General features: G+C 49.9%; 3 protein-coding genes across 3 annotated transcripts in view; 1 reads left to right on the plus strand and 2 right to left on the minus strand.

The window, feature by feature from the left end:
- Positions 1-158: 158 nt before the first annotated feature.
- NSUN4 (NOP2/Sun domain family, member 4) lies at positions 159-2,095 on the plus strand (the record flags this gene model as incomplete). The annotated part of the gene is made up of 4 exons (XM_010183111.1): positions 159-313; positions 479-633; positions 802-926; positions 1,667-2,095. Coding segments are annotated over 4 exons (709 nt in total), but the record flags the coding sequence as incomplete, so codon positions are not given.
- Positions 2,096-3,084: 989 nt separating this feature from the next.
- Positions 3,085-12,371, minus strand: LOC104539546 (vitamin D3 hydroxylase-associated protein-like). Its single transcript, XM_010183109.1, has 15 exons — positions 12,162-12,371; positions 10,662-10,775; positions 10,172-10,315; positions 9,022-9,155; positions 8,416-8,622; positions 8,233-8,273; positions 7,888-8,012; positions 7,144-7,269; positions 6,252-6,349; positions 6,010-6,109; positions 5,127-5,170; positions 4,622-4,661; positions 4,377-4,485; positions 3,875-4,020; positions 3,085-3,225 (listed from the first exon to the last, which is right to left on the minus strand). The coding sequence occupies exons 1-15, from the start codon at positions 12,369-12,371 to the stop codon at positions 3,085-3,087; spliced, it is 1,779 nt and encodes a 592-aa protein (XP_010181411.1).
- A 5,859-nt stretch (positions 12,372-18,230) lies between these two features.
- LOC104539547 (vitamin D3 hydroxylase-associated protein-like) overlaps positions 18,231-20,607 on the minus strand; it is an 11,272-nt gene continuing 8,895 nt past the window's right edge. The window contains 3 exon segments of the mRNA XM_010183110.1: positions 18,231-18,438; positions 18,667-18,812; positions 19,678-19,786. Of these exon segments, the coding sequence (XP_010181412.1) occupies positions 18,310-18,438; positions 18,667-18,812; positions 19,678-19,786 (384 nt within the window). The 3' untranslated portion in view covers positions 18,231-18,309.

Below are 20,607 nucleotides of genomic sequence, written 5' to 3' on the forward strand. Positions count from 1 at the left end.
TGTGTGTGTGTGTGTGTGATCCCTGGGACAGAGCCCCCGCTGTCACTGTCAGCCTCGGGGGCTGCTCCTGTACGTCCCCATCCTCACCTCCAAATGCTCTTTTCTCTCCTCCCTCCTTGCATGCTTGCTTTTTTTTAATGCAAACCGGTGATTTCCAGGCCGGATGCTGTGGGGCTCCTTGACTATTATCTGATGGATGCAGCATCTCTCCTGCCCGTCCTGGCGCTCAACGTGCAGCCGGGTGACTTTGTCCTTGACCTTTGTGCGGCTCCAGGTGGCAAGACTCTGGCTCTGCTGCAGACTGGGCTTTGTGGTGAGTGGAGGTTGGTGTTCCTCAGCCCCTTGCATAAAACGGAGCTGGGACAGTGTGCTGTGCCCATTAACGTCTGACCATTGATCATTTCTGGTTATAAGAGTTGGGAATCGGGTGTGTTTTTGCAAGAGTGACATTCCTGGTGTCCCTGTTTTGTCCCCTCAGGGTACCTGGCAGCCAACGATGTCTCCATTTCCCGGACAAAGAGGCTGCACCAGATTCTCCATAGCTACGTTCCCAAAGAAATCAGGGAAACTGTGAGCGTCACGTCCTGCGACGGAAGGGACTGGGAGCAGCTGGAAGGTGGCACTTTCCATAAGGTAAGTGACGAGGAACTGATGAAGATAAACCCATCTTGGTCACTCTCCTCCTGTTTCAGCTTGGTGTGTGGCAAGGGTGGAGGACTTGGGTGAGGGGCAGACTGTGCCACGAGACTCAGCTGAGTTTGACCTGGGCCCAGCACTGATGCAGGACCTGTGGCACTGCAGGTCCTGGTGGATGTACCCTGCACCACGGACAGGCACTCGGTCATGGAGGAGGACAACAACATCTTCCACAAGAGACGGACCAAGGAGCGTCAGATGCTGCCCATGCTGCAGCTGCAGCTGCTGATGTGAGTGAGCTTTGTTTTGGTGCTATTTGGGTTACGGCAGCAGCTTGCCAGGGCCAGCACTGAAACCTCTTCTTACTTTATGTGTCCCTGACTGGGAAATGTGGGAAGCCTGTGGTTTTCTGCGATGGCAGTAGTTGAACACGTCGAATCATAATAAGTATAAGAAGGTGCAAGTGTTCTTGGTCTAATGTGTTTCCTGTCCCCAGCAGCAGCCATGGGTGGTAGGGAGGAGGGTCTGAGGGACAGGACGGGTATAGCGTTGTCCTTTTGTGTGATGATCTCGGGGTCCCACCAGCTCAGGGGGCTTCCTGAGCATCCACATCTCCCAGCACACGGGAGGACATGAGCACACTTCATCGCCCCATTTCACTGGAAGGCTGGGTGGGTTGACTGTGAGCTTGGGCAATAAGGAAACAGATTAGAGAGTCCCACGGCAGCGCCTGAACTGTGAGAGCCTCCTCCTCTGTAGGTACTCTTCCTCCATTCCTGTGGAGGTGAGTGCAGGATTACTCCTCCAGCTGCTCTCCAGTGGTGTCTCTCCTATCTAAGCACTTATTCGAGGTCTGAAACAGACCTCAAGCTGCAGTGCCAGGGTGAGACTGCTGAGCCTGTGGAGCTCAAGGAGATTTATTTCTCCCCCTGTGAATTATATGCCGATTTCCCAATTTCAATGGGTAGCAATGCTGGTGTCCCACACATTCCTCTACCCCCGTGACTCTGTGTGTTTGTCTTGCCTGCAGGGCTGGCATCCTGGCTACCAAACCGGGAGGAGAGGTGATGTATTGTACGTGCTCCCTCTCCCCACTGCAGAACGAGCATGTGATCGAGAGAGCGGTGGAAATTGCAGAAACCCAGTTTAACATCAGCACCCACGTGGAGGACTTGAGCCGCTTCAGGACGCTGTTTCAGGACACGTTTTCCTTCTTCTCAGACTGCCGGCTGGGGGAGCTTGTGCTGCCTCACCTCGCAGCCAACTTTGGACCTATGTACTTCTGCAAATTACGTCGTGTGTAAAGGGACAACAGATGATGTCTGCTGGCTATCAGGAAATGCCCCAGATTTCCAGGGAAAGCTGAACTGCTTTATATTTATTTTTCTTTTTAAAATGTCCCAAAGGAAGTCTGCTTTTTTTTTACTGTGGACAAAGAGAATAAATGAGAAAGACCTGCTGTAGAGTGTCCTGAATATTTATCTTTGAGACTGAGGTGTTTAATCTAGGAAAGAGAGAGACATTTTATCAGAGGGAGTGATATATCTATCTCGGGATGGGGTAAATGGCCCTATGTGGATGCTGCCTTCTCCCTCCTGTCTGACCACTTTGATCCTAAGTGAGCAGGTTTTGGTTAACAAACACCATCTGGGGATCTCAGCCCTTGTCCCAGATCTCACCATCTGCATAACTGAGTTGCATCTGTCTCTGCTTATCTCCTGCCTTCAGGAAGAGCAGCCTGAGGCCCTGAAATGAGAGCTTCCCGGGAATGCCGCTGGTGTGATGTTGGAAATGTGCTTGGGATGCTCGAGATCTGGTGGTGGAAGGAGCTTGGTGCTGTGCAAAGGAGAGTGACTGGGGACATCCCTCATGGACAGAAAAGCTGTGGTTGAGGGAAGGTGTGAGCACTCCCATGCAGGATGGCACTTAGTGGTCAGTGGGAAGGTGTCTGTGTGATTTTGATTAATAACTGCGCATTCATACGATCACAGCCAGCAGCAGAGGATGACTGGATTTATTATAAGAGTTGCTTAACAGCTACGGTTTTATTTTTGTAAGGAAAATACAGTGCTGGGGACGGTAGACATGGCTGTGTTCCTTACAAGGCAGCCCAGAAGAAGTTGTTCCAGTGCCAGCAAGAAAATACTACTAAGCTTTTGTAATGCTTTTCTCTTGGCATTGCCACGTGTAGGTGAAAATGAGGGTGAACCCCCATCCACGTCCATCCTTCCAGGAAGGTGTAGTTCATAGATTCATCATCACTTGAGCCCAGTTTAAGCCAGTCCTTACAGGATCCATGCTTATTGGCAAGGAACGGGGTCAGGAAACAGCTTTTCCTTCCTTCTCCTCTCCTGGCTGTAATCTCTGCGTTGCTGATTGCGAAAGAGAAGCTGTGCAGCGCTGTCCCTTCCTCCTCACCTCCGTCCCCGCAGGTCTGGAGTGTGGAGGCTACGCCGCTCTCTTCTCAGGGCTGAGGGTCTCCACCTCCTTCATCAGCCGGAGGCACAGCTCCTCCCGCCATGGCAAGGCCACGCACTGCACAGCCACGGGCAGCCCCACGGCTCCTGCCACAGCGGCTCCTGCCACAGCCTGCGGTGGGGGCACAAGCGGTGAGGGGTGACCCGGGGGCTCAGACCTCCAGCAGCTTTTGGGAACTTGGTTTAGGCATGTGGCGTGTCCTGGAGAGCGGGGAGGTTGGAGGCTGAGCCCTGCCATTCAAGCAGCATCAGCACGCTGGGGGAGAGGGAAGGCTCTTGCTGTTCTCGTGATAGAAATAGTTGCCAAATCTTGGGCAGCATTTTTAAGATGCTCCCCACCTCATCCACCCACCAGCCAGCTCTGCTTTGAGTTGCCCTGCAGCCAGATCCCTTTTCCTTCAGCATCCTCATTCGTAATCCATGCTCTGCCTGGGGCAGGCATCGCGGAGCAGGAGGGAAGGGGGCAGCGCTGTGGGCTGTGGCTGTCGCGAGGACCTACTCAAAGAAGCCTTGCTGCGTGGCTCCTTCATGTTTCACCCTATAATCCAGCCTGGGGGTGCTCCCCCAGTTCTCCCAAGCTTGGTGACTTGCGCTTTTTGAGGCTTGGGAGAAAAGAGATTTGTAAGGTGTATATAAAGGAGGTGATTGTTTTTGCACTGTGCCCATATTGATGGAGACATTGAGGAGCCCCTGATTTCAGTGAAACTATTACTTGAACATCCATCAGCAGTCTCTGCTCCACCACTTTCCACGTTGCCTACCTGCTTCAGCGTCTGGTCCCAGGGGTCATCGCAGCATCCTCGGTAAAGCTTCAGCTCTTCCTCATCAGCTTCTGTCACCGTGCTGACAGGTACGACTCCAGCAGGGAAGTTGAGGACGTTGTACAGCATTGTGGAGGAGATGGCAGCTGAGAGAAGCAGGAGAGAGAAGGTAGGTAGTCATAGCCTCCCATCTTCCTTCAAACACACATTACATGTTCACTGAAACCCCTGCGAACCAGCTGCTGCTGGGAGGAGAGATGGCACAGGGCTGGTCCTCTGCAGGTCCAAGTTCTACTGCAAGAAACAACTGATTGCTTCATCCCTTCTGTGATCCCTGTGTCTGCCTGCATCTCCTCAGACAGCTTTATAGTAGTTTATTTTTTCTTCCTAATGCCCATAAAATGCTTAGGGGGGCAGTGGAGCTCTATGGTAGAGGATGTTTCTGTCCCATCTCACCCACTGTCATCCTCTGCCCTCCCGGGAAGGTCCCAGACTCACTTACTGAGGAGTTTCCCAGGGTATCCCGTGGTGAAGGCAGGCCCCAGGACAGGGCACAGCACAACGTCCAGCTGGAGCTCCCTCCACTGGGCGATGAACTCGGTGCGGTACGCCTTGGAGGAGAGGTGAGATGTCTTATCTCCTCGCCAGTACCCCCTGCACAACCCTGGTCCCAACTGCTGACCTGGCGCTTGCCATGCAGCCTCAAGTGGTAGCATGGTGTGAGAGAGAAAAGTCCTCAACACGTACCTCGATTTGATGGTGATGGTTCCACATCTCCTTCACTGACCTGCAAGTGGAATGTGTAGCAACATTTTTAAGCTCTAAGAGAAGGAGGGATTGCTTAAATAATCCTCCATGTTGAAAAGCCCTCGGTGATTTTAGTAATTACTTAAAACAATATAGTTTGTCTTAAGTTTCATCTTCGGCATTTGGCCATGCAATAAGGAACAGATGTCTGGAAGTGGCAGAGAGGTTTCTCTTGTGAGCCTGGGCTTAGTACTCATCTCCACCACGGGCTTCCTGTATGGCCTTATCCATCCAAATCCCTCCATCCTTTCAGGATAACACCAGCGGCAGTGCAGCCCCAGGGAGATGTGCTCCTCAGGGCTGAGGCCATCTCCAGGATGGAGAGACAGCCCCTGCAGAGAGCAGGTCAGAGCCTGTTGTGAATCCAGTTCCCCCACACCCTGGACACTTGGATGAGAAGGTACCGATCATGTTCATGGACATCCTGGGGACAATGCCATCTTACCTCATTCCAGCCAAAGCACCCAGATAGTCAGCCAGACGGGGAAACTGGAAAGGCAAGAGGTTCCTGTTAGGGACACGGCACAGGGGTGCAGTAACTTGTGCCATCCTGGGAAACCGCTGGTCCCATCCTGCTTCCATCCCTGGGGATGCTGCACTGAGGGTGAGTGATTATGATTAAAATGCTCCTCTGAATTTACTTTGCTTCCAACCTCTGGTTGTTGGTTTTAAATTTGTTTCTTACAGCCCAATATTTCCTGCTCACAGAGGAAGGCGCTGACTTGAACCAAGCTGCCTTTCATTATTTTTGACAAATCAAACATTTTTTAGCTTGCAATCTCACAGAAACAAGACCTCTATGAGCACTTTGATTGCCTCCCACCCACTGCTACCTTTTTGATCCTGACAAAACCCCAATGGACGGAGAGGCAGAGAAAATGGTGGCGAGAAGCCCTACAAAGGGATGTGCAGCTGGTGAGAGGGCTACAGTGAGGGCCAGTCATTAATCCTAACTCCCCATGAAGGTGTGATCTCTGGGAGGCCTCCAACACAGGGACAGTGCTTCAAGCTAGAGTCCCTCTGCTGCAGTAACCCCAGTGCCTGAATCCGTAGGAAAATGGGCACTGCTAGGTCCAACATTTGAAGAACCACTTGCTGTGGGCTCTGCATTAATCTCCTACAGCTCTGGCTGGTCCTCTCATTTCCCTTTGCACTGGATAAATCCCGGCAGGGGTCTAGAAAAGATCCCTGATACCAAGTAGTAGTATGTGCCTTGGCCTGCAATCCCAGTGTTTCTAGTGAAAGTGTCTCTCAGTACCATCACATTTTCAAGCACCTCGAGGCCTTGCTGACACCGCTCTGCTTTGGGCCTGAGGCCAGGGACTCACCAGAGGTTTAAGAATCAGAGCCAGCAGCTTCTTCCCCAGCCTTGGGATCTTGCAACAATTCACCTGCGATTTCAAGTTTGGATCTACAATATTTCCTGTGCTGAGAGACAGCAAGAGGAGGGGATCACGCCAGAGAAGCTGGTTGCCTTTTCCCAAAAACCCAAGTATCTCATGTTTGGAGATGAGCTTGTTTTGCCTGTGCATTGTGCTCATGGGCCTAGGGATGGAGGGTTCCTACTTACAACACGTCCAACCAAGCACGGCCTCCATCAGCAAAAAAGGTCTTCAAAAACAGTTCAGTCATGACGTAGTGGATCCGAGGTGGAGAAAAGGGCACCAGCTGCACCAAAACAGATGTTTATGTGGCAGCCTGGGGTTGTGAATAATTTCCAAGGCCCAACTGTGGATGTAATTCAAAGGCAGAGCAGCACCTCCCTGAGTTCTGTGTGCCAGCACAGGACCTGGTTCAAACCTTTACCAGCCCAGGCATCTCTCGATGGGATCATTCCTCCCTGACAGCCATTTGCTTCAGCTCTGAGCTCTCTCCAGATCTTTTTCCTCCTCCATTCTGTTGCCCAAACTGCACCAGTTTCCCTCCTGTCCCAGCAGCACCCACATCTCTCAGACATGGACTCACTTTGCTATGAAGAGCACCACTAGCATGTTTCCACAGGGAGGTCTAGATGGAGCGAAAGGTATTTTCCATCCCGTGCCCTGCAGCCCTTTTCCCTCAGAGGTTCAGGAAGGACAGAGATCTCCATGGGCATTGGGGAGGAAGGAGAAAAACACCTCTCAGAGCAGTGCTGGGGAACGATAGATCTAGAAAATGCCAGGGCAACCTTCCAGGGTCAAATACAGTGCTTTAAGGATGCTGCTGTCAGCTGTAGACCACAGCCAACAGGAGAGCAAAGGAGGATTCATTACACCCCTGGCCCCTTGCAGGTACAATTTTGCTAATTGCTCATGCTGTTTCCCCATGAGATGCATTGCTAGTAACTTAATCTCATACCTCTGGTAGGTCATTTATCCTCCCACTGGGCTTGGGAGCTGTCTGGTTTCTGAAGGGTGATTTCAGCAGTGAGGAGCAAAGCTGGTGACACCCCATGGAGAAGAGCACGGGGTGGTTGTGCTCACCTGGTGCCCAGCTCTCTGCAGAGCCCCCCGAGTCTCCTGCACTGCCAGCTGCATGCAAGGGGGCAGCGGGAAGTACCCATCCGTGTCGTAGTACCCGACCCGCAGAGGAGCAGAGCTGGAGTAGGCCTGGAGAAAAGAGCCACCAGTGAAGCATTTCCAACCCTGGCCCCATGCTGAAGCCCACTGCAGAAGGGGACAAAAGCTCTGGAGGTTAGGGAGTAACTAATTTTCTGGTTTGCTGCTCATTGTTTCCATAGGTTACCCTTTCCAAATATCCACCCCTGCCTCTTTATCCAACCTCCTCTTAATCTCTCCCTCGAGATAGAACACAGCCACCAGTTGATTCAACCACTGCTACAAAGGATGGAGGTGGGAAAGTCCTCCTGCAGTTCATCTGCTGCAGAGGGAAAGGAAATGTCAGTCAAGAGATTTGCTGCAGGAGTTCCTGATCCTATCTCATGTTCCCTTAAAAATCTCCAGCTTTTTACTCCTGGTGTTGCCTTCCTCCCCAGTCTTCTCTGGGCTCTCTCAATCTAATAAGCTACACACCGTATGAAAAGGCAGTAAGGCCAACTACTTAAAAAACTTTTTTTTTTCCCCTAATAATTATGAATTGCGCCCTCAAAGAGACCTAACAAGTTACTGGAAGCCAGCACTGTAAAGATAACTGGACCCTTAATGAATGCATATGTTGAATGTGCAGCACCCTCAAAAGAACTAGGGCTTGCTGACTTAAGGACTCACCTCCTCATCAAAGGGGATGGGGGGCACGGTGGGGTCCAGCCGGAACATCTCCTGACAGAGCAGCGCCTTCATGCAGAGAGCCAGGCTGTCCACATCTCTCGCCATTGGCCCCAGCGCACAAGGAACTGGAGTGAAACAAGAGCAAGCGTCAATGCAAAGCAAATGCATGCCCAAACACTGGTCCATCTCTCTGTGTGGCCATGTTGGCTGCAAGGGATGATCAGGCAATGAAGTGGGATGTTTAAGATGGGGTCCGGACAAATTTTGGTTGTCTCAGGCTTTTCCTCAGGCCTAGAGAAGGACTCTTCACAGCATGTAGATAAAAGCAATTAAAACTTAACATACTTGCCAGGATCCCACTGACTGGGCCACTCGTTCCAGACAGACTGTGGGAAAAGAAAAAGAAGTATACTGTCATGGCATATTGTCATTTCAATAATGGTGAGATATTCCCAATATGTTTGAATTGCATAGTGGGGTCTTTCGAACCAGAAGGAAATTATTAAAAATATTTTTGTCAGCTCCTACCTGAGCCTTTCAGCGGTGGGTTTGAGCCCGCACAGCCCGCAGAAGCTGGACGGGAGGCGGATCCTGCCACCGATGTCCGAGCCAATGCCCAGGATGGAGCCTCCTCCTGCGATCAGAGCTCCCTCTCCTCCCGAGGAGCCCCCGGGGCTCTTCTGGTGGTTGAGGGGGTGCAGGGTCTGGCCGAAGATGGGATTGCTGCAGTCGTAGCTGGGGAGAAGAAAACCAGCAAGCAGGCTGTCAGGAACAACAAATGCCTTGTTGAATCTCCCTTGCAATGAGCTTATATGGCATAGTTAACTCCATCCTTCCATCCCATAAATCCCTTGAGACACAGTCAATTCCCTTAAGCCTCCACTCTCCCTCACATGCACAAATGCACTTGGTTTCTCTTATGCCATGGTGTTCTTTTGTTTTGTTTTTTTTTTCCCCTCTTAATCTTATCTGAAAGATATTTTCAGTTGAACTGAAGTTGTTGGCAGCTGGTGGAAGAGAGACTGGTTCAGACAACATCTTAGGAGACAGGAGCGAGCCTGTCCCAGGACCTACAGGATAGATTTTAGCTTTAGAAGCACAACCAGAGGAAAAAATTTTAATGAAGTATGTTACTTGAAGAGGGACTGTGGCACGTTGGTCATTGCAAATGGGATGGCCCCCTGGCTCTTCAAAACCTTGACGAGGACACTGTCCTCCTGCGCCAGGGTGTCCAGGCACTGCACAAGCCCACAGGTTGACAGGTGTCCCTGCAGAAAGGAGAAGTGACAGTGGACAGGTCAGCACATTTCCTCTGCAGTTTTGGAAGGATGACCTGATGTCCCCTTTGGAGCGGGTATTAACCCACTCCCTTGCAAGCCCTCACATAAAGGGCCAAGGACTCCTTTCATTCTTGGCAGAGGCTGTCAAGCCCTTACAGGGTTCAGGCTTCTCCTGAAGCTGTCCTTGCTCTTTTCCATGCTATTTCTCTCCCCTGACCCAGGTGCAACTCCATAGGTGCCCTAGCTCAGGATGAAATCCAACATCCTGCTGTCCAAGTGAAGCCACCAGTGGATGTTCAGGGGAGGTATATACATCCCAGGCAAACAGAGTGTGATTGTTTTTCAGTTAGCCTTGGTGTTCGAGGCTTGCTTTGGGCTTAGAGCCCTCATAACTGTTTTGGTAGATCAACATGGAGGAAACTGTTTAACAAACTCAGCTCGGGAGTGTGTGGTCAATCCTCATCAGGACTTGTCTGTGAGGAGGGCCCTGGTGCATCTCATGCACAGGCTCTTCGCTAAGGGGCCCAGTGGTTATGCTACAGCACAATAGGGATTGGAGGTTAATGGTTCCTGCTGCTAATGACTTTCTAGTAGCTGAGCCATGTTCTTAACCCTGATACTGCAAAGATACTGAGTAGAAGTCTGTGTTATTGGGGGATTGGACTAGATGATCTTTTGAGGTCCCTTCCAATCCCTAACGTTCTGTGATTCTGTGATTCTGTTATGGCCCAAAGGCTTCGTAGCCCAGCCTGTGCTGTCTCACATATCAGAGAAGAAATCATTTGGGTGTATAACTAGTCACCCCTTGGTTTTCTTGCTGACGGAGGCTTCTAATGCCAGATATGCATCTGCAATGACATGTGGGGCCACAGCCTCAGACCCAGCCAGGCTTCCTGTCGTGTAAGCAGGGAGGGATCAGGCCCCTTCCTCATTCTCTGTCCCCCACCACTTCACCACCCAGCCCAGCTCACGGTGGGACACGTGACAGGGAGAAAGGGAAGCACCTTGTGGCCAATGTGATCCTTGATACTGACGGGGATGCCGTAGAGCAGCCCCTTCTCCTGCTGCTGTTGTATTTCCTGGAGCTGCTGCTCACACTCTGGGATAAAATGTCGCAAGCAGTTCGTCTGCTGGGTCACTTCCAGGGCCTTTGGTGGGCACATGAAGGAAGAGATGTTAGTTAAGAGCAGTATTGTTACCCAGCTGCATTCAGTAGCTGCTTGGATCTTCAGAACAAGGGTTAGTGGCTCTGCATGAATGGTACCTCCCTCCCCAGAGCATCCCAGCTCAAACCACCTCATAGGACTGTTCAGCAATGGGTCTGACCCAGGAGATGGAGAGATCCCTGCCTTTTCATAACTTTCTTCTGGTATCTGCTACATTAAAGACTTGTCCTAATCCCCAGCTCTAACAAGTCTTCTCAGCCACCAGCCCACACGCCATGGCATGGAGAACGTGAGTGATTTGCCCATCGTGCTGCAGACAGGTACTCACCTTCTCTAAGTAGGTGTAGAGGACAGTCCTGGGTGACAGGGAGCCTTCCCGCAGTCTCCCAGTGAGTTCCAGCAGGGGCAGGGACAGGATGGCGTCTGTCTGGACACTGGGGCCCTGCAAAGACAGGATGAAGGGAACACCAGGACAGCACCTTCAGTTACCCACTGGTCCAGAGGGAATAACGCTCTTAAGTTTTGCCACATTATCAACAGAGCTTGCTGGAAAGGCAGACCCTGCATGTTGGAGTTCAGACTCTGAGCTGCTGAGTGTTTCACCCTGAGTTTGAGCTGTTCTTTGTGCCCCATGGATATCTTGACCACAATGCAAATGTGGGAGCCCAGCTGCATCCAAAGGCATAGAAGGGCTTCATGCGTCCACTGCAGCAACTGCGCATCCAATGCTTCACATCGGAGTCTTCCTCCTGGCACTGTGGGACTTTCCCACTGACCAAGAGCTGACCTCAGCTGAGCAAACACCAGCCTGGGCAGAAGGTACCCAAGTCCTTGCACACAAGCCCTCAGGCTGGCCCTTCACCCCTCAGTATGGGTACAGGCACGGTGGGTCAGCCCCGTCTGATGACAAACATCTGATAGTTCAAGCCCAGCAAACTGCAGAGAAGTCAGTAGGGACTCGCGGGTGGGTGAGGTTTACTCAGGAGAAGACGCCTGGTGGTTCTCAGTGCCACCAGCTTTTTTGAGAGAGAGAGAGATATATATATATAAAAAATGTGATACAAGATTTAAGAAAAAAAGGTTGTAAAGATATGTATCACTGGTAGCTGGTATGTTTTATCTCCAGATACGTTACTTGTGTGAACATGAGCTGGTTTAACCGGTACCTACTCAGAAGTGAATGGAGCAAGGAGGAACAGCAGTTAGAAACCAGTGTTGCAGTAGGAATTCAGGACCACATCCATGCTGGTTGGGTGCATGCCATGTTCGTCTGCATGTCATGCCCTGGTTGCTCCCAGGGGACACCGAATGCCCTGTGTTTCATTAATATTAGGCCAAGCATCTTCTGGGCAGCCTGCTGGGCTGGGAGGTCTCACTTGTTGGGAAAGCTCTTTTGAAAATTGTCCAAGAGCCATCTAGAAAACAGGTCTTAGGGACAAAGATATAGGGGTGCAGGCAGATGTGGAAACTTATGAAGAGAAAAAGCTCGTTTGCTTCTACCTATAGAGGAAAGGCATTTCTAGATCCCTAAAGAACTGGGATTTGGATCAATGAAGGTCCAGTGATTCATCATCTACTGTTGTCCAAAACTTCTTCCCAGTGAGTAATTCACACCTCCCTGGCTGTCGACTCCCACTGCATCTCATCCAGCTTGAGAAGAGCCATGATCTCCCTTTCTCCCAAAACAACCTTTCATCTTGTTGAGGGTTGCTGGCCCCTGGACTCCTCATTATAAAAGCTATGGAGGCATGAGCTGGAAGGAGGAGCTGAAGAGCAGCATCCGCAGACACCCTGGTGGGACTCAGACCCCCCCAGAAGGACAGGTTACCTGCTCCCTGAACTGCTGGACAGCCTTTGCCACTTTCTTCACCCCCTCATCCCGGGTCCTCCGAGCGTCTTCCATTTTCTTCTGGATCTGCCTTTTGCCCCACCATTTCCAGATGCCCACGGTTGCTGCTGAGCTGCAGAGCAGGGCAAGGGCAACAGAAGGGTCCACCTCCCTCTCTGGCAGGAGCTGTTTCAGCTGCTGTTGGATCATAACGTGGCCCTCTGGTTTCTGGGGATGGAGTGAGAGGGAAAAGCGAGGCAGTAGCAGTAGACCTTCCCTGCCTGCCCAGACCTGTTCCTCCTCCCAGCACCACTGCCTCGGGTCAGCAAATAGTCTGTAAGTCTAAAGCTGACCCTTGAAAAGCTTCCTCCAGTGGAGCGTGCAGTGGAGAATGATTGACCGGGAGACAGAAAAGGTGAAGTTTGGCCAGTGAACCTTGGCGCAATGGGTTTACAGGGGCTTTCTGGACTGTGGGAAGTTCTCCACTGGGGAGGAAGGGCTGTGGCATCAGCTAAACAAATGAAGCAAGGAAATTGCTTCTCTCCTATTTCCTACATAGCCTGAGAGGACAATGGGAGAAGAGGAAAAAACAGCTTGAAATCACAACTTCCCTGCATAGGGATGGGGAACAGTATAATGAGAGGATGCAGAGCTGTGGGGTGCCCACTCACTCACCAAACCACCTAGCCCATGCTGCTCCCATGGTGGCCAGAGGCTGTGATAGGGCTCTGCACTGCCACAATGTCTGCATGCACCAGAAGAAGAGGCTGCTCCACCCTATGACAGAGCATGCTGGTGTTGCCTCAGGAGTGGAATATCACACAGCACTGCAGCCCAGAGGCAACTTATTTCCAGAAGACATTGGGACAGCTTGTGTCTGAGGGCCTTCCAGCATGGAAGCTTCTCACTACAAGCACACAAGGACCATGCACTGAGCTGAAGGCAAAAACCCAGCCCCAAAACAAATGCCATGGTCTGTCTGTGATCTCTGTTGGTTTTGGATGGTGGGTTCTCCTATGGGTACCATCTTGGATAAACGTTTTTGGGCAGTTAGATTGTGCTTTACTTGATGGCCAGAAGCCCAGAACCTGATTCTGCTCCTGCAGAGTGTTGAGCTGGATCTGGAAATGAAGGTGAAGAGCCCTCTGCCATCAGGGCTGGGCAGTCCTCTCATGCTTGATTTTTCATCCACCATCATGTCCGTTCTTAACTGCTGTAAGATTTTACTGTTGTTTTCTGTAACAGTTTGCATCAGTAGGGAGTGCTCTTCTCTTTGTTCTTAACTGGGGAAATTCATTACGGATTTTGAACAAAACTGGCTTTGGCGTCCTCTAAGAAACAGTCTGGAGCTGACGGCAATTAGCTACATGGTAACAAATTGAGCTGGCCTTTTCCTGTGGTCCCTTTCAGTTCCTCCTGAGCTAAGGTGCTGCTTTATGAGAGCAGCATCATGGGGACATGCCTGTGGCCCATCCAGCTCCTGCTCCTGCCCCATGATGCCTGTGGATGGTGTGTATGAGCAGGGTCAGCACACAGCAGTACCCAACGCTTTCCCAGCCTCTGGGAATCCATGCAAAGGCTTCCCAAGGCACAGTGAGCTCTTTGCCTGTGTGGCAGCAACATAACCTCTGTAACAGGCTGAGCAGATGTGGGAGGATTTTATCCAGTGCTGGGAAGTGTTGGGCCATTGGCTTCCCACATCCACTTGTGCACTGGGACCTGTGCTCTGCTCCTGCCCTTTAGACACTCAGCAAATGTTTAACGGAGACAGAGGCAGCTGTGTCCGGTCAGACTGCCCTTTCAAAGGGCAGATTTGTCTGCAGGCACAGCTGCGTTTCCAGGTGGCCGGATGCCGCTGAGGAAGCCCCTTTCCCTCACAACATCCCCCTTCCCCTACCAACATCCAAACATCTCCACCTCTTTCATGAACCAGAGGCATGGCTCTTCCTGCCACCACAAAACCACACACAGCACAGCCATGGGCAGCCCCATGGCTACTGTCACAGGGACATGGGCAGTGGGAAGTGAGCGGAGGGAGTGAAGGTTGAATCCACCCTCAGGACTGGGCTGGGCTTCAAGCCTGTTTTGGACCCTCAGAGTAGAAGGGAAGCAAGGGGTGCTTGGGAGAAAAATCTGCTGAGAAAGAGACCCCTGTCCCCATCGGGAAACCAAGGCAAGGAAGCAAAGGGATGTCCCAAGTCAAATCTCAAGTCCATAGCAGAGGAGACAGACCTGCCTGACTCACAGGCCAGCATTCCCTGTTACACTGATATGAATTTAATAACCAAGGACAAGTGCAGTGTTTCCGTAATGTTTTTCTTGCCTGAATTGATCCAGGCCTGAGGTCAAACTCACCAGTGGAGCTGAGATGAAAGCCAAGACTATTTTCACAAGGAGAGTCAGTCTGTAGCAGCTGGTCTGGGATCTCACTGTGGCATCCATGACATCTCCTTCACTTTGGACCATCACAGGAAAAAGGCAGTTTGACCAACTCAGACCGTCCACTCCTGTCCCCAGCAGGAGACGCACCATCTTTGCCTGCAAAGGAAAAACTGCTCTGGCTTAGTGTCATCACACTCCATCCAACACCCCCAGCCCTCAAGCACACTGGGTTTTACAGAGATTTTCTACAACTAAACTGTCTTTCCTCTAAAGTGGTAATAGTTATTTTAAGCCAGCTTTGACTCTGTTTTGGTTAAAATGACAAAGAATAAATCCTGCCAGTTTTATCTCATGATCGTGTTTTTGAAACCAAACACTCTAAAAAGTGCATTTTTTAAAACAATTTACAAAATGTGATATGTTAACTACGCTGCTCTGAAAGAATTTTAAAGATGTTTCACAGAATACTGAAATCACAGTAAAATGGGCTGGTCCCCTCTGGAGAAGTTATTCCAGTTGACTCAGAGGGGTGAATAAACGTTTTCTGGGAACTCTCCAGTTTCTGACTCATTTCAGCCTAAAATATCTATTGGAAGCGTAAGACTTTCCTCAATCCCAGTGCAACCCCACCAACACTCACAGAACATAACAGCTGGTAAGAAACTTGCCCCTACTTAATCTGCACCATTCCAGCAACCCAGCACATCAGTTGAGAGGTGAGGGTCTGTTTCCAATAACCCTTTTTTGCATTGCTTAGCCAGGACCCTGTTGGCTTTCCCTGAATAAACTGCAATAGGATGGGGGGAGAAACCTCCCATACCAACCCTCACACATCTGACAGCAGGTTTCTCTCCTGACCATCCCTACATCTTCCCCACTTTTGTGGGTATTGCACTATTTTCCTTGGGCCTTTCCATAGCCAAGTGTGTTGTATGGATCCTACTTACAGCTTCTCCTGCAAGGCAGAGACACCACCAACAAAGATGGTGTGATGAGCTGTTAGTTCTTCATCAGAAACCCAGAAGCATTCCTACTTCTTCCATCATGTCTGGTGTCTTCACAGGTCTGTCCTCACCGAGTGAGAGCAGAGACTTCAGCACCCTGATGGTGAAGGACTGGGTTGTTTCCAGCTGGGCACAAAGCTTATGGCAGGAAGTTGGGCTCTTCACCGGTCTCACCACAGCAAACAGGGCAGGGGGGAAGGCAGGTGATTTGAGTGCGAAGCACGAGAATAACAGGAAAAGAAAAATCAAATAAGAAAAGAAAAAAGAGAAGAAAAGAGCAATTAAGACTGCGCTTGGAGAGACGAGGAATTGTGCAGCTAACAGCTGTTTCAGTGACAGATGTACCAACACTAGTTCTTGCATTTTTGTGTCTGAAGTGTGAGTCTTGCTATGTCAAGATGTTTCGTTTCATCTATATTTTAAACATTCACTTTTAACTACTTCAACTGCTTGAAACTTGTTTGAAATGAATGCCTGGGATCCTGTGGATGTTCATGTTCTGTCTATTACACTAGCTTTCTTTGCTTCTGACACTGTGAGAGGCCAACTTGACCTGTCCTAACAACTCATCTTCTGCTCATACCAGTTCTTCTGGAGAGTTTTATTTACTCCTGATGTTGTGACTATACAAAGTCTAACCTGCAAACTAAAATAAACCCCTACAAAGTAGAATAAAACTAAATAAAAAATTTGAATTGTCCGATGACTCAGTCTCTCAACCATGCTCAGTTACTTATCTGGCCACAGACTGAAATGGGGGTTGAGGAAAGTGGATTTAAATTCCTATTAAAAGCAGGAGGAAGGAGGAAAAATGATCAAAGCAAAGCCCACAGGCAAGGTATAATGCTGGATATGAGAGAAACTAGTAGAAACAAAGCCCTTTTGACCCAAGCAGCATTTCTACCTAATTCTCCGAGATAGACCAAAGCCTGGACTTTGGTCAGTGCCAGGCAGCTGGACAAGTGCTCTGCAAACACATGGTGCAGGGCTGCAAGGGCTGCACAGCCCGAGCCAAGAGCTGATAGTGAAGGAGCCACAAAGGGTCTGAAACACGGCAGCACGGTGCTGGTGGGTGTGGGATGTCCTCTCTCTGGCCCAGAGAAGGTCTGGAGGAAGAACTCTCCTGCAAACCTTAAGTTTTGCCCTACCAAAGGCCTTTTCCTCCTTGAGTTTCGGTGCCTGATCTCACCAGACTGCTCTCAGCATCACTTCTCCATCATATCCTTGCAGCAATGCCAACTGACATCACGGACAACCTGTCTGGAGAAGGACCCCAAGTTTTACTCTGGAAGGTGCTTTGCTTTCTGCCAAACAGAGGCACTTACCTGCTCTTTAAATTCCAGAACAGCCTCCTACATCTGGAGCAAACCTGTCTCTTGTTTCCCCCATGCCTTGCCCATCTTCTTCTGGACATCTCTCCACCTCATCCACTGCAGTGCCGGGAGAGCTTTGGCTGAGCTGCAGACCAGGGCTGAGGGTACCCATGCTGGCAGCTGATGCTGCGGGATGCTGGGATCTAATGACTGGTTGGAGCAGGAGGAGCCGTGAATCCCTTCCAGAGCCACCCACAGAGAGCAGCTGAAATGCAGAGTGCAAGTATGCATGCGGAAATTCCTTTCAGAAACAGGATCCTTTAACTCCGTTCAGCCTTGCAAAGATATGGAGGGGTACATGAGCAAAGGTCTCTGTCCTTTCTCTGCAAAATGGGGTCTGTGCATGCTTGGATCTAGCCAGGAATGCTACCTAGGCTGGTTACCTATTCAGTGCTGAGGTCCCGTCTTCCCTGCCTGGAGAGCTATGTGGGCTTGGAGAAGGCAAAGATCATCACTAACATTGGTGCTTCGTTTCAAGGCACACTTGCTTATTCAAAGCATTGCAGTCTCCTCCGTCACTCCCACCTTCCCTTCCAGCCTCTTCCTCCACCTTGAGAGTGAAGGACGGGTCTCGAAACAGCACACAACTGTCACAGTGAGGTTGGAAGCACCAAACAGTGTGTGTGATCTAAACATGGCCACAGAAATGCTTAAACTCGAGGTTCCCCTCAAGTGCTTATAGGCAATAAAAATCCTCAACCTTCTTTTCATGTTACTTAACTGGAAGAAGCAATGAAGAACAGGAGTGAAGACAGACCAGTAACCATTTCTCACAGCCTATGCTTAAAGAAAGAAAATTAAGCTTTCCACTGCTCAGTGCGCAATTAGACTGCAGAGCCCACTGCTGCCAGATGGTGTGGAGATCGAGAGGGTAAATGAGTTCAAGAAGGGGCCCAACAAGTTCATGAAGGAGAGCTTTCTTGGCAGCTATTAAAAATGATAGGTTGACTGCAAGTCTTTGCCAAAATGTCTGAGCCAACCAATGGCAGAGCCAGAGGGGAATTCCTGCACTTACCAGGTCATACTCTCCCACAAACATCTGCTCCTGCCCACTGTTGGAAGTAAAATATTGCAGTAAACAGCTTTTCAGTCTCGTATCATTCAACAGATATTATTACGGTATAGTTATTGGACTCCTTTGGTCCAGCATTAGCTCTCATTCCTTTCTTTTGGTTTTTGACTCAGCTTAACTCTAATAAAAAAGAACAGTTTGGACACAGATGAGATTTTTGCTGACTACTTTTAAACAGCGTTTATTGCCAGTTTATTGAAAAAGTTGTTTAGAGTCTGCAGGTCGCTAGCTACTTTGCTTTGTGCATCAGGTAGAAGGTGGCTGGAGTGGAGGACAAGGAATGAAAAGTCACCACAGTGAAGGCACGTTCCCAGAAATCACACGTTTCTCTTCACGCCCTGGGCAAGCGTCTCCACCTCCTTCATGAAGCGAAGGCACAGCTCCTCCTGCCATGGCAGAGCCACGCATTGGACGGCCACGGGCAGCCCCACGGCTCCTTCCACAGCCTGCAAAAATTAAGCACGGTGCTGAGTCAGAGCACCCGGGGAGGCACAAGAGAGAATGTCATCTTTTGACATTACAGGAAGAGGAGATGAAGGAAGAGATTACAAAACATTGCTAAACAAGCTCCTGCTCTCAGCAGGAGATGCAGACAAGCCTTGGGACAACGTGCCAGCAGTGTCACTGTGCCAGTCACAACCGTCTGCTAAGACTTAAGCTCTTTCCTCACTGACCTCTTTCAGCCTCTTATCCCAAGGGTCCCCGTAGTGCCCTCGGTAATGCTTCAGTTCCTCCTCATCGGCTTTTGTCACCGTGCTGACCGGCACCACGCCGGCAGGGAAGTTTAAGACATTGTATAAATTGGTGTAGGAGGTCGCAGCTGGAAAAGAGCATGCAAAATGTCTAAGTTTAGTGTGCTGGGCCAGCAGTGACTTTTGGATGATAATTTGGGTTGCAGAAATTGTAAACTGGAGTTGCTGGGCCTAAAGAGACCATGAAAACATGCTGCTTTCAAAGGGACTTTTGATGGAGACATTTGAGGGTCAAATGGCTGCTGAGACCAGAGAGAGACCCATGCCTTTCCCTGTCAGTCAGGCAGAGGTTAGATCTGCTTTGGGAGAGACAAATACGAGAATTCGATCTGATTCAGAGTCTGTATCTATGCCTCCCATACCCCTGGGAAAAATCGCTGCTATCTTTTCAAGATAATCCAGATGTCCAGTTCTGTAACACCATCTTGGGGGTTTTGGATCTCAAAAGTCCATTGCTAGAGTAACGGAGAACCCTGACTGTTTGCTGGAAGCTGTAAAAAATTGTCTTTTTCTGCAAATCACAAGCAACAAGCCATTCTGCTTTTTGCAAAGGCCTGGGAAATATAAAATTGCCACATTCAGAAGAGCCTGGTCTTGTACTAAGGTCTACCACCCCTCTGACAACTATCCTCATAGCCACCTGCTGCTGCAAAGGTACAGAAGTACAGGACAGACGATGCAGGGAAAACTCACCCACTGGGTCAGATGTGCCACTAATTGCTGCCCCATAATAATCAAAACACCTGCAGGTCAGATGAGGTGGGTGCCTGAGAAGACCCACCCAGAGGAGACCTTTCCTTTGCTTTCTTCCCCAGAGGAAAGACCAAACACCACACATGGTTTGGGGAATGTCCAAGAGACCAGAATATCCTGCTCCAGCTCTGCCCACAAAACCACCACGGATGCATCCAGAGACGCCTCAATGTTGATTACCAAATAGCTTCCCTGCGCAGCCATGGTTAAAGGCTGGCCCCAGTGCAGGACAAAGAATCACATCCAGCCGTAGCTTCTTCCATTTAGCGATGAATTCAGTGCAGTAAGCCTAGGAGGAAAGACAGGGGAGATGACAATGTCTGTTGAACTGCAGTGGCAGGTCAATGCCTACAGCATGGGAAAAGGAGGCGAAAAAACCTCTTTGTGGTTACAACTGAAAAATCAAATAAAATCTGAGCTGTGCTTTGAAAGGGCCAATGGATTTTGTTCTTCTGCCCTTAGGTTTCCTGTCAGAATACCATGTGCTGCCCAGACCTATACATTAATGTTAGGTGGACAGTTCAGAGTTGATTTCTTTAAGTATTAACCCAATTCTTAAGAGCAGTTTAGTCTTTCAATTTTATTGAAGATAACAATAGTTTGAAAAATTATGTCTAGCTGGATAAGAAGTCAGACTCCCTGAAAGCTTTAGTTATGTTGGTAGAAGAATCTAGAAGACATGAATTCAAAATATTTTCACCAAACCTCCTTTCATTCTGCATCAAGATACAAGTAAGAAAAAGCAGCAGCAAGAAGCAGGTAGGCAAGCTCAAGGTCCTCCCCTCCAGTGCAGGAGACCCAGCTTCAGGCTCATACTGCAGGACCAAGAGAGACCTGGATTTGCAGTCTGGTTTCCCACAGCTTTGCTGAATGAATGAAGCCATCCTGAAAGAGCTGCTCCACTTTGTCTGGGTAAATAGACATGGATGGACCACAGCATGGCTGCTCCTGCAGCCACTTCTGGTTACAGGGACACGTTTGTCCCATGGCCCAGCCCCTCTTCAGCACAACTCTCTCACTCCAAGCTTTCTGTATAAGGGTCTTTCACATCTCTCACGCCATGAGGCTGTTTTTCAGTCTGACCTCAATTTCCATCTGCAGGCCGAGATC

This window comes from Mesitornis unicolor, unplaced genomic scaffold, assembly GCF_000695765.1.
Source record: "Mesitornis unicolor isolate BGI_N332 unplaced genomic scaffold, ASM69576v1 scaffold2064, whole genome shotgun sequence".
Classification (NCBI taxonomy): domain Eukaryota; kingdom Metazoa; phylum Chordata; class Aves; order Mesitornithiformes; family Mesitornithidae; genus Mesitornis; species Mesitornis unicolor.

Excerpts from the sequence above, each read along its gene's own strand:
- LOC104539546 (XM_010183109.1), bottom strand. The coding sequence starts at position 12,371 with ATGATCCAACAGCAGCTGAAACAGCTCCTGCCAGAGAGGGAGGTGGAC. Across the intron at positions 10,316-10,661 it reads TCTACACCTACTTAGAGAAG|GCCCTGGAAGTGACCCAGCA; the intron begins GTGAGTACCTGT and ends TGCCCACCAAAG. Across the intron at positions 6,350-7,143 it reads TGCAGAGAGCTGGGCACCAG|CTGGTGCCCTTTTCTCCACC; the intron begins GTGAGCACAACC and ends GTTTTGGTGCAG.